Raw genomic sequence first — 16,306 nt, forward strand, 5'->3', positions numbered from 1 at the left:
TCCAGGAGTCATAGGGAGCTTGTCTTAGCCCTGCTGCGCTGTCGACTGCACTTTTAACAGCCCCGTCAGTGGTGCTAATGGGAGCTGCCAGGGTCCCTTTTCAACCATGCATTCCGGTCAAAAACTGGACACCTGGCAACCGTACTCCACGCTGAGGAATGTCAAAGCTTCCCAGAACTTTTGAAAGTGGAAGGGTGAATGCCTACAGGGCACCAGAGTTCAAAACAGCGAGCAGAGCAGTCATGGTGGGCACTGTAGCACACTGAGGGAAGCCATTTATATTGCGATAATGAACGGCAGCGTCTACAGTGACTAGTTTGTCACCTTAATTTTGCCACAAAAAAACCCTGTATGGCGCTTATCAAGGTGGTTTTATTTTATTGGCAACACAGAGTTTTGCTGTCAAAAGTAGCTTTGTATTGTGTACATCTCCACTATTTTGTTTGCAAAAACTGCCTTTTGCTGACAAAATTGGGCAATGTAAACAAGACCTTAGTTTCCTTCACCAATGAGCTTTAACTGCAGAGTTTGGTCCTAATAATTAAAAACCTTTAAGATAATGCCCCTAAGCTACTTCCCCCTCCTGTATACACATTTATTTTTCCATTAACTTATTAACTTTTTTTCTGGTGCTACTTACTTAAAATGGTTGCATCTGACCATAATAAATTAATAGATAAACTTCAAGACAAAAAAATGACAAGGAAAAAACTCCAAAAATTAAGTCAACTGCTTCTCCGGGGATAGTCTTCCTAGAGTAACACTCCATTCCCTGTTCTTGCATTTCCTCTCCCTCATACCTTCTCCCCACACTTATCTTGATCAGTAGTTATTCTTCCTTGCATTTTCTATCTAAATTAGAGTGTAAGCTAGCATTTAGTCAAAGGATTTAATATTTTGTTGCTGTATATTCATAAGATCAGATAAGTCGTTAACTTACCCAGCGTCTCCCTCATATTCTTGTACAAGTTTATGGAATCTGTATCCTTCATGAATTCTCGTACAACTTCCCCCTGATCATTTTCCACAACCAGCACTTCTTCTGGTTTAGCCATACGGCTAACCATTAACAACCGGACCTATGTTTACCAGAGAATCAACAGTTTTAGATTAAGACAAATTTAGGGTTGGGCATTTGACTAGTTCAAGAGTAAACAGTCAATTGACCAGTCAAATATTTCAAAGCACTTTTTCTTAGGAGAGTAAAACAGGAAGACTTCATGGTCTCCAATAGGTTTAGCCTTAGACAGACACTTATGCCTAGTTATGAAAGAAGTTACTAACGGAGTTATTTTGACTCAGAAGAATGCCAAAAAGAAAGGCAGTATGATACAATCAAAATATAGTCTCTTCCACTGAGGCCTCCTCTTTCCATTAAGAGGACGACTATATTTTGGCCTTGAAAGGCAGAGCACATACACACTTCAACCAAAATACAAACAGGACTTCAAAATATATGCTTTAAACCAGAAGACAAAGATAATCTTAGAGGACTTGACATGCCTACTGGGCACCTCTCAAACAAATAGATCAAATGTATTGGAAAGTTAAAATTCAATTTCCAAACTTCTGAGATATTGGAAGATATCAACATTCATGCTGCATGAATAAACATCTTGATTAAATGTTTAAATTTTTCCATTTAGTTTGTATTCAATATGGGTGATGAGATTATGTGATTTTTACCACTGACAAAGGTTTAGATGCCATGGACTAACTAATAAGTAGTGTCCCTCCATGTACTCTGAAGTATTAATGCACAAGATATAAAACAAGACATAGCTGTGCCACAATTTAATAGCTCAAGGGGTGGAGTAACTAGTCACCAGCCAAAGCAGGAATGTTGTCAGAAATATTCCCTTATACAGAGGCACTGGTCATACAAAGCACACATTTCCTTTTGTACAAGGATGTATGTAAACTTATGGCTAAGGCTACGATTTAGTCACAGGTATTTTTAGTAAAAATCAGACAGGTCGCAGGCAAAGAATTTTTGTTTATTGCCCGTGACCTGCTAGGATCCGCTGAGCAGCAGCTGCTCTGGCCACCCCCAGGACTGCTGCCCTGGGCTGTCTGAGCAGCGGCCAGTGTGGCTGGCCCCGGGGTCAGTCTAGTAGTGGCTGGCTGCGGAGCCACCTGAGCAGCTGGCCCCAGAGATAGCTGCTTGGGCAGCCCTCGGGTCAGCCACCCAAAAGTCACAGAATCTGTAACTTCTGTGACCAACACGGAGCCCTACTTATGGTACATTCAATTAAACATGAATTCCCCCAACATTACCTTTGACAGAACAGGCAGATAAAGCTGTCTCCTGGGAGGAACATCAAAATGTTGACTTCCCGAAAGCAATGGAGAAGCAGATGTCGAAAATGGACTCTCTCTATACAGTTCAGCAGCCAAATGATTCCAGTATTCAAGACAAATCTTAAAAATTTCAGTTTCTTCGACTTCTGACACCAGCAACATATAGTGAAGAGCCTACAGAAATGTGATTTACACAAAATTGAGTTATTTGGTCAATCAGTATTTTCTGTGGCTAATACCTTGATGCTGAAGGTTTATTTATCCAAACCGTTTTAGTGGAAGTCTTTTTATATATCTTTGCCATAATGTTTAGAAACAAAAGGAATTAATATGTTATAATTACAATTAAAGGTCAGCACCAAGAAACGATCAACTGCCATGACTATGACCACAGAGAACTTTTCCAACATACGCACCTATACTTTTGAAAAGTTACAATAACCTGATTAAAAGGTGATAATTTCTCAAAATAATTGAATCTCTATGTATAATTCTTGATTAATCAAGATAATCATCTCTTAAGTTTCCGCAAAACACCTAAACCAAGGTGTTTGTCAGCAGGACAATACCAATATCTGGCTACTCGAGATTACCACTGCCATAGTGTTGTGGAGTTCAGCATTTTGAAGTAGTCGTCTTTGCTGCTCACAGAAGGTAGATGTTTAAACTGCTGACAGAGGAAAGGCAAACATTCCTCATTTGCACTCAATGAAAAATTTCCATCAGGACACATGAAGGGAAATAGAAGTTACTTTTATTCATAACTTCCTTTTTCTCCTTACTGCAATGGTGCAGACCAATATGCACACCACAACATTAAAAGGAATCTATTTGGTATACTGTATTTCTGATATATAATCATGAGTTTCGGCTACACGCTCCAACATTCAATGCTCTCTTAGCTAATCTTTCCCTCCAGCTGATCCCAACATCCCACATCACCAGCCAACTGTGGACAAGATCAGTTGGAAGGAGTGAAATATCTTTAGATGTAGTCCCCATAGGCTGTGCACACTAGGAGAATCAAGTGATCCATAACTGAACTGATTTAAGACAATGCAACGTATTCACAACAGTTAAGTCAAATCAGTTTCAAAACGACATGAACACAGTTCTAAACAGTTTCATTTGCAATGCCACCTGAGTAGCACAGAACCCTGCATAGCTCCCACAAGCAGTGAATTGAGAGATTTCAAAAAGGTCCTTGATACAATATGGGATAGCAATGGAAGGACTAGTTGAACTACTACTATATGTTTGCCTTCACACTGGCAAAAAATTTACTAACCTTTCCATAACTTCTTCTTATGTCCATTCCATGCTAGGCGTGTGTGTGTTGCATGCACTGTTGCCAGAGATTTTTCCCTTAGTGGTATCCATAGGGCTGGCTCTAGCGCCCTCTGGTGTCACATGGATATGCACTGGTATAAGAGGCGCCGCCGACCCTGCACCATCTCAGTTCCTTTTTGCTGGTAACTTCGACAGAGACGAAGGAGGGTGGGTCATGGAATGGCCATGGCAACATATCCCAAAGAACAACAGTTACAAAAGGTTAGTAACCATTTCTTCTTCAAGAGCTTGCTCATGTCCATTCCATGCTAGAAACAGTACCCCAGGAGGTGGGCTCAGAGTTCATGTACATACTGACTGTACCACTGATCTCCTGAAACTGGCATCAATCTTGTGCCTGTTGGGTGATGGTGTAGTGGGTTGCGAAGGTACAACTCAACTATCAGGTCACGGCTCTGCAGATGTCCTGGACTTGTACCTGCACAAGAAATGCTGATGATGAAGCCTGGGCTATTGTGGAATAAGCAGTCACAATGGCCGGAAGCAGGATGTTCGCCTGCTCATAGCAAGCCTGAATACACGCAGTTAGTCAGGATGAGATTCTTTGCGATAAAACAAGTAGTCCTCTCATCCTTTCCGCTATTACTACAGTGTTGTTTGGATTTGTGGAAGGGCTTACTCCTTTCAATATAAAAGGCAAGAGCCTGCCTAAGGTCCAACGTACGAAGCCAATGTTCCTTAGTGGGTGTTGGGTTTTGGTAAGGCAAGTAGAAAAATGACCTGATTGTTATGGATTTGTGACATCATCTTTGGTAAAAAGGCTGAATGGCGGTGCAGTTGGAACTTGTCAGTGAAGAACACCATTTAAGGAGATTGCGACGTAAGGACTTTGATATCAAAGACCCTGCTGGCCGAGAGGACAGCCAGCAGAAAAGTGAGCTTTGGAGCACGATGCTAACAACTTAAGGGGGGGGGACACCCTGTGAGCCTCGACAGGATCAAGTTTAAGTCCCATGGTGAAGGAGGGGTTGGTTTGCAACCCTGAGGATAGAATCTTTCCAACCCCTTGAGAAACTAGACCGTCATCTCGTGGGAGAACACTGATCTGCCATCACTGGAGGGTGGAAGGCTGAAATGAATGAACCTTAATAGATGAGAGAGCCAGACCTTGCTGCTTTAGGTGGAGCAGACAGTCCAAGACATACTGCAGAGAAGATCAGAATGGAGAGAGATTCTATTCAGAGGCCCAGCAAGAGAAATGTTTCTACTTAGCCAAGTAGGTAGCCCTGGTGAAAGACTATTACTTTGCAAGACCTGATCCAAGCAGACCTGTTCCTCGGGGTTCAGCATCCATACAGTCAGGCTGGAATGGACATGAGCAAGCTCTTGAAGAAGAAATGGTTACTAACCTTTTGTAACTGTTGTCCAGTAAGGCAAGGTTCAGGTGAAGCAACCTGCCATGGTCTTGTGAGATCAAGTCTGGGCAGAGTGGGAGCATGAGTGGTGCTGCCACCGAGAGGTCCAGAGGCATGCCAAATCAATGCCAGCGTGCTATCAGGATAACCCCTCTCTTTTCTCATTTGATTTTTAGGAGAACATTGTGAACCAAGGGGATTGGAGAAAAGGTCTGTATAGTAGATGGTCTTTGCACATGAGCAGGAAGGGATTGAAGAGGGAGCCCGCACAGCAAGGAGTACTGATGGCATTTCCTGTTCTGCTTGGTAACAAATAGGTCCAACTGGGGAGGCTCTTACCTCTGGAAGATGACCCTGACGACTTCCAGGTGAAAAAAACCAAACCACTCATGGTGAGAAAAAAAAAAAAAAAGCTCTGCTGATGTGATCCTCCAGCACATTTCAGGCTGAAGATTGAGCTTGTTGATATAAAACATGGATGTGATGTTATCTGTCAGGACCTTTACCACTTTCCTTGAGGTCTAGGGAATGAACTTGTGACAAGCTAAGCCCTGAGTTCCCAGACATTTATATGTAGGTAGAGTTCTTCTTGGGACCAGAGGCCCTGGGTCCTGAAATTGTTGAGATGGGCTCCCCACCCTAGGTCTAACTGAGGTTAAGGCTACAGACAGTTGAGGATCAGCAAAGGGTACCCCCTAACATTACAGATTCTGGGTCTCTCCACCAGGTCAGGGAAGCAAGGATTGTAGGTGGGATAGTGAGTCTAAATGGTGTCTACTCAAGGAGTAGACTTATGTCAGCCACATCTGGAGGGGCTGGAGGCACAGCCTTGCATACTGTACCAGGTAAGTACATGCTTCCATGTGTCCCAATAGTTTGAGGCAAACCTGAACAGTCATTATTGGTGGACTGTGATGTTGGATATCAGGTCCGACATAAGTTTGGAATTGGGCCTCCAAAAGGAAGATTCTGCTTGGGTTGAGTCAAGCACTGCCCCGATTAACTCTATTCTCTGAGCTGGGACCAGAGTTGACTTTGCTTGTTTAATCAGCAGGCCCAGTGCCCAGAAGGTGGCCCGGATTGTACTGATGCTATGCTGTACCTGAGCATGCAACTGACCTTTGATCAGCCAGCCATCGAGGCACGAATAGACTTGCACACAGTGCATGAGGAAGGCTGCTACTCCTGTCATACACTTCATGAAGACCTGTGGGACTGCTGATAGGCTGAAGGGGAGAGCGATGAATTGATTGTGGCGCTGACCCCGTACAAACCTGAGAAATCTTCAGTAACTGTGGAAGATAGAGATGTGAAAGTAAGCTCCATTAAATTGAGGGAGGCGTACCAGTCTCCTGGATCTAGGGAGGGTATGATGGAGGTCACAGAGACTATGTAGAACTCTAGTTTCTTGAGATATCTGCTGAGGTGACGCAGGTTCAAGATGGGCCTTAGGCCCCCTTTGGCCTTCGAGATTAGGAAATACTGGGAGAAAAACTTCTTCCCTCTCAAGGAACATCCTCTATAGCCCTGTAGTGAAGCGGACTGGCTGCCCACAGACCCAGAGGGGGTGGGGTCCCTCACTGAACCTTGGTGGACGGAGCCACGCCACACTCAACCCTCCCACCAGAAGTCAGTGGGTAGGACAGGAAGTATAAAAGGTGGGCTGGAGAACTCAGTTGGGGCCTCAGAGGAGCCAGACACCTCCTGCGAGCTCCTGAGCTGGGAGGCTGCCACAGACCCCGAGGAAGTGGAGGACTGCCAGGACCATTTACAGACCCAAACACGGAGGAGATGCAAGCCCTGACAGAGGCCCTCTTCCCCAATGACCCTCTACAGAGACGGGTACATTCTGAGGGGGAGTTAGGAAGTGGCCCAGGGGTAGCCGACCCCTGTCTGACTGCAATGCTGACAGCAAGTGAGTCAGCGTGTTGCAGTCAGGATCCCCGCTGACCCAATGGCAGACTGCTCTGCCACTGCTAGGGCCCTCGGCCGGGATGCAGTGGAGTGGGCGGGCCTGCGTCCCCCCGCCACTCCAACCCGTGGGTTGCAGTCTCCCCCTCTCTCAGGCAAGAAGCCTGCGCTTGTCGGCTCTCCGCCAGAGCTAGGAGGCCCGACTGTTTTGCTGCTCAGCCTGAGTGCAGGCCTGAGCCCTCAGACCCTTTGCTGCCCCACCCTGATTAAGGGCCTGGGCTAACTATTTGGCTACCCAGCCCAAGTACAGGCCTGAGCCAGAGACTCTTTGCTGCCCCGCCCTGATCGGGGCTGGGCTCTGTGTTTGTTGTTCGGCCCTGATCACAGACCTGCGCTCACATCTCCCATGGCCCCGCTGATTTCCCACGCCAAGTGGCCTCTCAGAGACGTAGTGAGGCAGACTGGCTGCCCACAGACCCGGAGGGGAAGAGGCTACTCTCCCCAACGGACTACAGGCCCCCACAAGTAGTAGGGATTGCATCTCCCTGGCAAGGAATTGCTGATGAGAAGGGCCCCTGAAGAGGGAACAGGGTGGGGGATGGGAGGGACGGGTAGATACAAACTGGAGGGTGTAACCAACCGTTACTGAACTGAGGACCCAACAGTCCGATGTTATCTATGACCATGCTTGGCTGAAGGGCAACAAGATGGTCCAACAACAAGAGAGGGGACGAATATGGAACTCAGACTGGTGTAACGCCCTCTGATGCACCTTTAAAAAAGCCTGTGGATCAGTGACCATTGTGCCAGGATCATGGAAGTCTTGCTCCTAGACAGTGGTTGGTGCCGGCAAGGAGCTTAGCACTTCCTGCTCTCTCCTGTCTCTGGCTGTCTTGGCTGCTGGAGGTCCTTGTGGGGTTGGTGGAATTGAGAGAGACAGGTCCTTTGTCACTTGGAACGCCACCGGTGTTGAAGGAGGCAGCGGACACCTAAGCACCATGGCTGCTTCGAAGAGTCTATGGTGGGTCCCGAACCAGACTAGGCGCTCTAGGTGGAGTTGGCAGGCCATCAGTGGCTCGGTGAGGACAAGTGACTTGGCATGGGTCTCATTGAGCTGTTTATTTCCTGCACCACAGAGCGCCCTCTCTCTGTGTGCTGTTTCTTATGCTTCTTCCTCAGCACCGGAGATGAAGAACGGTGGCAGGAAGAGCACTGTGCCGAGGGAGTGCTTTGCATGGATATACAAGTGCTCAGCACCGATGTGGAATAGCTTTGTTCCGAGACTGGTCTGAGGGCCACCTCCAAGAGAAGGACATTCAGCTGAAGAACACTGTTTTTTCTAGTGTGAGGGCTGAAGTCCCTGCAGATCTGGCACTTACCTTTAATGTGAGTCCCCCAGACACTTTAAACAGATATAGTGCAGGTCACTCACCTTGCATTGGCTTGCCGCAAAAGGAACAGAGTTTGAAGCCCAGGGACCGGGACACATCCAGCCTCTAGGGCAAAAAGTCCCTCGATTGCAGAGACAACTATTTACACTACTATATATGCTAACTAAGATCTACACTAAATATAATAACTACACTAAGAATAAATGGAGAAAAGTCCAAACCACTTGCCGCAGCAAGAAGGATCATTCCAGCAACCATCATAGGTGGTAAGAAGGAATCAAGAGGATGTGGAGCCCTTTATCCCAATGCATATGTGTGCAACTCTAGAGGGCACTAGAACCAGCCTTACAGATACCACTAAGGGAAAGATCTCCAGCAACAGTGCACACAGCATGCACATACCTAGCATGGAAAAGACATGAACAAGCACTTGAAGAATAAATCAGTTCTTAAAACTCCAGAAGCATAGTCTTCTGCAACCAGTTTTTAGAACTTTTGTAAAACCAGTTGAAGCAGCTGCATAGGATTTGAAGTGTTTCATAAGCATTCCAGGGACTTAGGCCCACATTTTTAAAAAGGTATTCAGGCTTTGCTGGCTCACTGTTGCAACACCTGATTTAAGAGCCTAAATCTCATTTTCAACAGGGATTTAGGCACTTAGTCTAAATTCCATCAACACTTGGTGACCAAGCAACACCTAAACACCTTTAAAAATCTAGGCCCTGGACTCTCAGATTACTGATTCTTTCTAAAGCAGAAAACAAATCTATATAGTCTTACCAGTTGCACCTGACAGAACTAGGAAGTCAGAATGAAGAAACTGTGCTACGAAGAACACCTCAAAAAGAGGCCTTGTCATTACTAAAGATTTGAACCTTTTGCAACTAAACCCACTGTACTGAAGCAATTTAACAACGAACAATTCAGCGTATTTGTGCTAGCTATGCTGAATCAATTTAAGATACTTTGCACTGTCTGCCCTGTGTCCCCCACTAGCATTGTCCTAAACACTGTCAGCTGCAATATTCTGGACCCTGATCAGAATACTTAGTTCAGCTTCCAGAAGCAATGCAACGAGGGAGATTTCAAAAGGCTACCACACTACAATGTGGGACAACAGTCGAAGTAGCAGGAGACCCATGTCTGCTAATATGCATCCACAGTGATGCTAAAACAACCAAGTCAGAAAGTGAATCTAGTTCCACATAAAAATTTTGAAGCAGTTGCTCATGAATATGAAAATACTTAGTTGTTTGAAGGGCCGAGCAGGAGAAGAGGCAGAAGCAGCAGCAACACAGAACAGCTGACACCCAGCACAACCTTGATTCGCAACACACAACTAAAGATATCTATCCTATGACTCAAATCCTACAATCATCTTTTAGTTTCTTGTGGGTAATGGGCCAAAACAGATTGAGAACCACTGTTCTAATCCTTCTGATGGTGCAGAACAGTTTTCTGCAGCATATTCATGAGTACCTTGCCCAGTTCAGTTTTAAATGATTGAAAAAATGGGGCTTCTAACAATTCCGTTGCAATTTTATTCCCCAGTTTAAGGACCTGTCTACATTACAAATACAGACTCAGGGGCTCCACTGTAGCTGTTCTATACTTGCTGCTTAGACAGATTGCCCTTTAAGTGTTTGATAAAATCTTGCAGGGTTTCAGTTTCACACCCTTCTCAACTGCAACTGAATTTTTCTTTTATTCTGTTTCATTGCATTGCTCTTAGTTATATTTCATGACTGAGAGGAAAAAGGGATGCAGCAGCAACTACGAAAAGAAGGAAGCAAGCAGAATTGTAGTAATACTGTAAGCTTTGATTACTACTACATATGTACAGTATTTAGCATAATGAGGCTTTGATCTCTAACTGCAACCTCTAGGGATATGTGTACATGGCAATTAAACACCCATGGCTGACCTGTGCCAGCTGACTCAGGCTGGGGCTTGTGGGGCTGTTTAATTGCAGTGTAGACGTTCAGCCTGGGCTCTAGGACTCTGCAAGGTGGAATGGTCCTAGACTCAGGCTGCAGCCCCAGACCAAATGTCTACACCGCAATTAAGCAATCCCTTAGCCCGAGCCAGCAGGCATGGACCAGCCACAAGTGTGTAAATGCAGTGTAGACATACCCTAGGTGCTGCTGCAATGCAAATATTGTCACCAAGAGTGCATGGTAAATAGGGCTTAGCGTTCTGCCACTTTTAACCGTTAAAGATTACCCCAATGGCATGTATTAGTGCAATGTATATCTCTGTTACTACATAATGATGGGATACTGCCCTCTGCGATTAGGTTGCTCAGTTTAATACTTAAAATTTGAAACAGATCACTTTTCGGTGGTTATGATAAATACAGAGAAGACACTAGGATAGTTTAAGTCGAAAGCTAAATATTATATTACACATACATACACTCCTCTCTCACACAGCTTTCAAGTTTTACCATGTAATTCTTTAGTAGCAGGAACTCTATCTTCCTATATATTTGTACAGCATATAGCACAAAATGGACCCTGATCATGACTGCAGTCTTTGGGCATTGTGATATAAATAATGTAAGGTCACTGCATATAAAAGTGCAATTCGCAGGTGTTACCAAGTGAAATATCTTTAATGTGTCTTAATCAGGGGTTTAAGCATTTGTTCGTTATGGGAAGGTAACCCAAGGACTTACTTCTCTAACTGCTTTTCTTTTGTGGTGAGTGCTACAGATTTAGTTTAAGTAACTGCACTAGGGACACATCATTTGAGGCACTCATCCAGCACAAGGACGTACAAAGTACATTAACTGCCACTATAGAACTTACCTCCATTAAGGTTTCCCTCAGATTTAATCTCTTTTCTATAAGCTGACCATGTTCCTTGAGAAATGTGCAGAGAAACAAGCTGAGATTCTGAATGAAGTTCTGTTCATCATCTTTTCCATTGGAATAGGCAAGTCGGATATTGGTGTTTAAAGGAAGCATCTAATAAAACAGGAATTAATTTTCTAGGTCAACAGTTTTTAAAACTTTTGTACAGTACGGATCACACCAAAAAGGTCTCATATACATCTCCTCCTCCTATTTGCAATTGTGCAATATTACCTGTAGAAGCCAGGGAACTTGGGTGTTTTTAATTAACAAAAATGTTTTGTCTTTTTTAGGAAAAAACATTTCTGCTATTCACTGCATTCCCCTCCTCACAACCACCCTGCAAATGCTTCTCCCCTCCCTCCACCACCCCCACCCCAAAAAGCACACAGTTATTCTGTATGGAAAGGTCCCAAGAAATGTGAATGAATTCCATTAATCTTTAATATGCTATACAGTGCCTAGATAATAGGGCCCTGGTCTTCAAGGGCTAACCACAATATAAATAAAAATAATCTCAATGGGTTACGTTTGATGACTGCCTTAAGACAACAGTGTTGACATTAAGTGTTTCAGAGAGGAGCGGGGGAACCTATCTCTCTAATCTGCTGCCAAGATTATATTTTAGTGTTAAATTTTAAATTAGTTTGGTTCTAATACAATTTATCTTTATAAAACAAAAAACTAATTCAGTCAAATGAAGTCTTAGAATAAGTAGAAGGAATTCAAATGGAAGTGTCTGGGCCAAATTCAGCAATGATATATATAATGTGGTACTAAAATGGGTTTAAGTATTTTAACATATCATAAATTTGGCATTCAATTGGTCCATAAAGTGAACAACAACTCACTAAGCCTGGCAAATTTAAGCAGTAAGATGTAAAAGCACCTAACAGGAGCACGGAAGAACAGAACACAAGCTGCCAAACTAAACAAAGAGTAATACTCAGAACTCTGACATGTCTGAATTTAGCCCCAAAGGGTGTAATTCCTATTTTTTTCAATGGGAGCCACATTAGGATTGTGAAAAATCCTGTTTAAAACACTAGCCATATGTTTTCAGATGCTTTAAAACTTGCAGGTTCCCTAGATGCTGCAAGTGAACAAACAGAGGAAAATTAAAAGAAAAACTCATGTAGTCATTTACATTTATGAAAGATGACCTAAAAAAAGACTGCAAGCATCCATACAAGGAAGATCTGTTCATAAAAATATACAATATTCAAGTTGCTGAAGATGCCATCCAAGGATGCAGATAAAAATATGACAAGGATATTGTTCATAAAATAAAAGGTGAACTTTACGTACAATCAAACTTAGGTACAAACATATACCTGGGTGCATAGCATGCTATTTGAGCTTGAGAAAGTAATAAACTTGATCAACCTAATGCACATTGTGGAAATAAGGCAACCAGCAGCTGCTTGGTAAATGACTGGGTGAAAGAATTGGTGCCCCAGATTTTCATTGACACTCCAAGAAACTCAGGAAGACTGCTACTACATTCACATCCAACTATCATTTTAGATTTCACACTGAGCATGAGGATTACTTTGATTAAAATAGCAGCATTCATATAATACAAGGAACACTTCTCATGAGAGAGGCACTGTACTTAAAGCAACTGGGAAAGGCTTGAGAGACTTGTCAGATTACAGGCTGACACTATTGTCACATCCTCAGTGGAAATCTGTCTCGCTCGAAGACAGAGGTGGGCAAACTTTTTGGCCTGAGGGCCACATCTTGGTATGAAAATTGTATGGTGGGTCACGTATGCTCACGAAATTGGGGTTGGGGTGTTGGAAGGAATGAGGGCTCTGGCTGGGGTGTGGGCTCTGGGCTGGGGCCAGAAAAGAGTTCAAGGTGTGGGAGGGGGCTCTGGGCTGGGGCAAAGGAGGGGGTCAGGGGTGCAGGCTCCAGGCGGTGCTTACCTGAAGCAACAGCACGTCCCCCCCTCCCCCAGCTCCTATGTGGAGGTGCGGCCAGGCGGCTCTGCGTGCTGCCCCATTAGCAGGCACCGCCCCTGCAGCTCCTATTAGCCGCAGTTCCCAGCCAATGGGAGCTGCGGCGGGTGGGGGGTGCGCTTGGGGTGGGGGCAGCACGCGTAGCCCCCTGGCTGCCCCTAAGCATAGGAGCTGGAGGGGGAACATGCTACTGCTTCTGGGAGCCTCAGCTTACATATGCAGAGCGGCCTCCAACCCTGCTCGCTAGCTGAAGCAGGGCAAGCCCCAGACCCTGCTCCCCAGCAGGAGCTCGAGGGCCAGTTTAAACCGGCTAGAAGGCCGGATGTGGCCTCTGGGCCGTAGTTTGCCCACTCCTGCTCTAAGAACTATCACGATCACAAAAAAACCCAAACAAAACAAAAACAAACCAAGAACTGAATCAAGATAAGGAACCTTTTCCATTACTTAGCCAACATGATTGTCTCAAATACAAGGTCATGAGTTGAGTCTACACAAGAGAGGAAATAAACTGAATACTGATGACATAATTTAGTTCATTTCTGGTCTTCCAACACTTAAAATTGAAGATCCAAAATTCAAACCCATAGCCTATATTTGTGAAAGAGGTTGAGCATAATCTGCTGCATGAGGATGACTGTTAATTGTGGAAGACAGAACCACTGAAAACAAAGTGTTTTTAGAATTGACTCCTGCACTTCAGTCCAGCCAACTTGGTATCAAAAATGCTCTAAGCTCATTTGGATAAATTTGGCTCAAGCTTTGTAGTAGTTTAGATGCTGAAAAAGCAAGTACATTGGTAAAAGTGTTTTGATATCCTAGAGCTAATGCACTTATAGTTTTCCATTTTGGATAAAGTTTATGCCTGTGTTTGAGGAATAACTATAATTAAGTACATGACATGGGATGTATTTCATTTCAAACCATTCTTTCCCCCCCTTGATTGGGTAAACTACAACCTTGAGTTCCATCCCTTTTTATCAAAGCCAGATTTTATCCTAACAAAATCCAAGTAAACTATTCATTTAAACATGCACTGAATGCCGAAACAGTAGAAGATACAATACTACTTTGTTCAAAAATGCATTTTAGTAGTACAGTACAGTATGATCTACACCAAGGTTGAAACTTAAATTGTTAACATCACTACCAAAGTTGGTTTAAGGTCACTATGAGACCTTTATTCATCAAGAGTTGACGTATAACATGAACAGATTGCTAGAAAATGCAAATATCTGCTTTGGAAGTCAACTTTGATCTCAAAGATTTTTGTCCGTATGTATGCTATATTCCACACACACTTCAACTGCTTCACTGTCTCAAAACCAATTTGCACACCACACCGCAAAATCCTAGCTCCATTACTATCCCCATGTCGGTTTTTCTTCCGCACTGTGAAAACCACAAAATAGTTTGGGGCCAGGGAGGAACAAGCTATTTAGTCCAAACAGCTTGCAAGCTCAGCCAAAGCAATTTTTATACATAAAGAAACTTAAGGAAATTTCCTGTCAAAAAAGTATTAAGTTGCAGTGAAAGCTGTAAATTTTTGTTACCTGGGGGAGTGGGGGGGAAGACGGACTCAGGAACATTGTGATCTTCATAGAAAGTCACAGCCAGCACTAAAGGTCACCATCCAACTTAAGTTTGCCATGAATCACATAAATCATGCTGGGTCAGCCCAATGGGCCATCTAGCCCAGTATCCTGTCTGTGACAGTGGCCAGTGCTTGAAGCTTCAGAGGGAATTAACAACAGAGCAATTTAGAGTGATCCTTTCCCTGTTGTCCAGTCCCAGCTTCTGGCAGTCAGAGATTTAGGGATAGCCAGAGAATGGGGTTCTGTCCCTGACCATCTTGGCTAATAGCCATTGAGGGACCTATCCTCCATGAACTTAGCTAACTCTTTCTTTAACCCTGTTGTGCTTTTGGTCTTCATAACATCCCCTGGTTAACTGTGCGCTGTGTGAAGTACTACTTTCCTGTGTTTGTTTTAAACCTGCTGCCTACTAATCTCCCTGGGCGACTCCTGAATTCCTGTGTTATATGACGGGATAATAATATTTCCCTATTCACTTTTTCCATATCATTCGTGATTTTATGGACCTCTATCATATCCCCTACTAGTCGTCTTGTTCCATACCACTAATTTTTGCTGCCCTTCTTGATAACTCTTCTAATTCTAAAATATCCTTTTTGAGATGGGGAAATCAGAAGTGCACGCAGTATTCTAGGTGTGGGCATAACATGGATTTATATTTTGGCATTATGATAATGTCTGTTATCATCTATCCCTTTCCTAATGACCTCTAACAGTTAACTTTTTTGATGCCACTGCACATCAAGCAGATGTTGTCAGAGAACTATGCACAATGACCATGTGTTTTTTTTTTTTTTTTTTTTGAGTAGTAACAGTCACTTTAGACCCTGTCGTTTTGTCTATATAGTTAGGATTATTTTTTCCCAATGTGCATTAGTTTGCACTAATCAACAGTGAATTTCATCTATTTTGTTGCTCGGACACCCAGTTTTGAGAGAATCATTTCTCAGTCAGCTTTTGACTTAGCTACCTTGAGTAATTTAGTATCGTCTGCAAACTTTGCCACCTCACTGTTCACACCTTTTTCAAGATCATTTAATACGTTGAACAGCACTGGTCCCAGTACAGATCCCTAGGGGACCCCACTATTTACCTCTCCACTGTAAAAACTGATTTATACATATCCTTTGTTTCCTATCTTATAATCAGTTATTGAGCCACGAGAGGACCTTCCCTCTTATTCCACGACTGCTTAATTTGCTTAAGAGCCTTTGGTGTGGGACCCTGTCAGAGCCTTCTTAAAGTCCAAGTACACTATATCAACTGGATCACCCTTGCCCACGTGCTTGCTGACACCCTCAAAGATTTTTCATAGAGTGGCGAGGCATAATTTCCCTTTACAAAAAACATGTTGTTTCTTCCCCATCATATCGTGTTTATCGGTCAGATAATTCTGTTCTTCACTATAGTTTCAACCAATTTACCTGGTATTGAAGTTAGGTTTACTGGACTGTAATTGTCAGGATCACCCCTGGAACCTTTTTTAAAAAAAAAATCAGCGTACATTAGCTATCCTCTAGTCGTCTGGAGTAGAAGCTAATTTATGTGATAGGTTACAAATCATAGTTACGAGTTCTTCAATTTCAT

At 43.6% G+C, this 16,306-nt stretch overlaps 1 protein-coding gene across 4 annotated transcripts in view; it reads right to left on the reverse strand.

Annotated features, from left to right (window-relative positions):
* Positions 1-16,306, reverse strand: part of XPO1 (exportin 1) — a 73,188-nt gene that overhangs the window by 20,284 nt on the left and 36,598 nt on the right. For all 4 annotated transcript variants that reach the window (XM_039530546.1, XM_039530545.1, XM_039530544.1 and 1 more), the window contains 3 exons: positions 11,119-11,277; positions 2,278-2,475; positions 941-1,079 (listed from right to left, as the gene is read on the reverse strand). In XM_039530546.1, coding sequence (XP_039386480.1) covers positions 941-1,079; positions 2,278-2,475; positions 11,119-11,277 — 496 coding nt within the window. The remainder of the gene's footprint in view (positions 1-940; positions 1,080-2,277; positions 2,476-11,118; positions 11,278-16,306) is intronic.

The sequence above is a fragment of the Mauremys reevesii genome, linkage group 3 (genome assembly GCF_016161935.1).
Source record: "Mauremys reevesii isolate NIE-2019 linkage group 3, ASM1616193v1, whole genome shotgun sequence".
NCBI classification, from domain to species: Eukaryota; Metazoa; Chordata; order Testudines; family Geoemydidae; genus Mauremys; species Mauremys reevesii.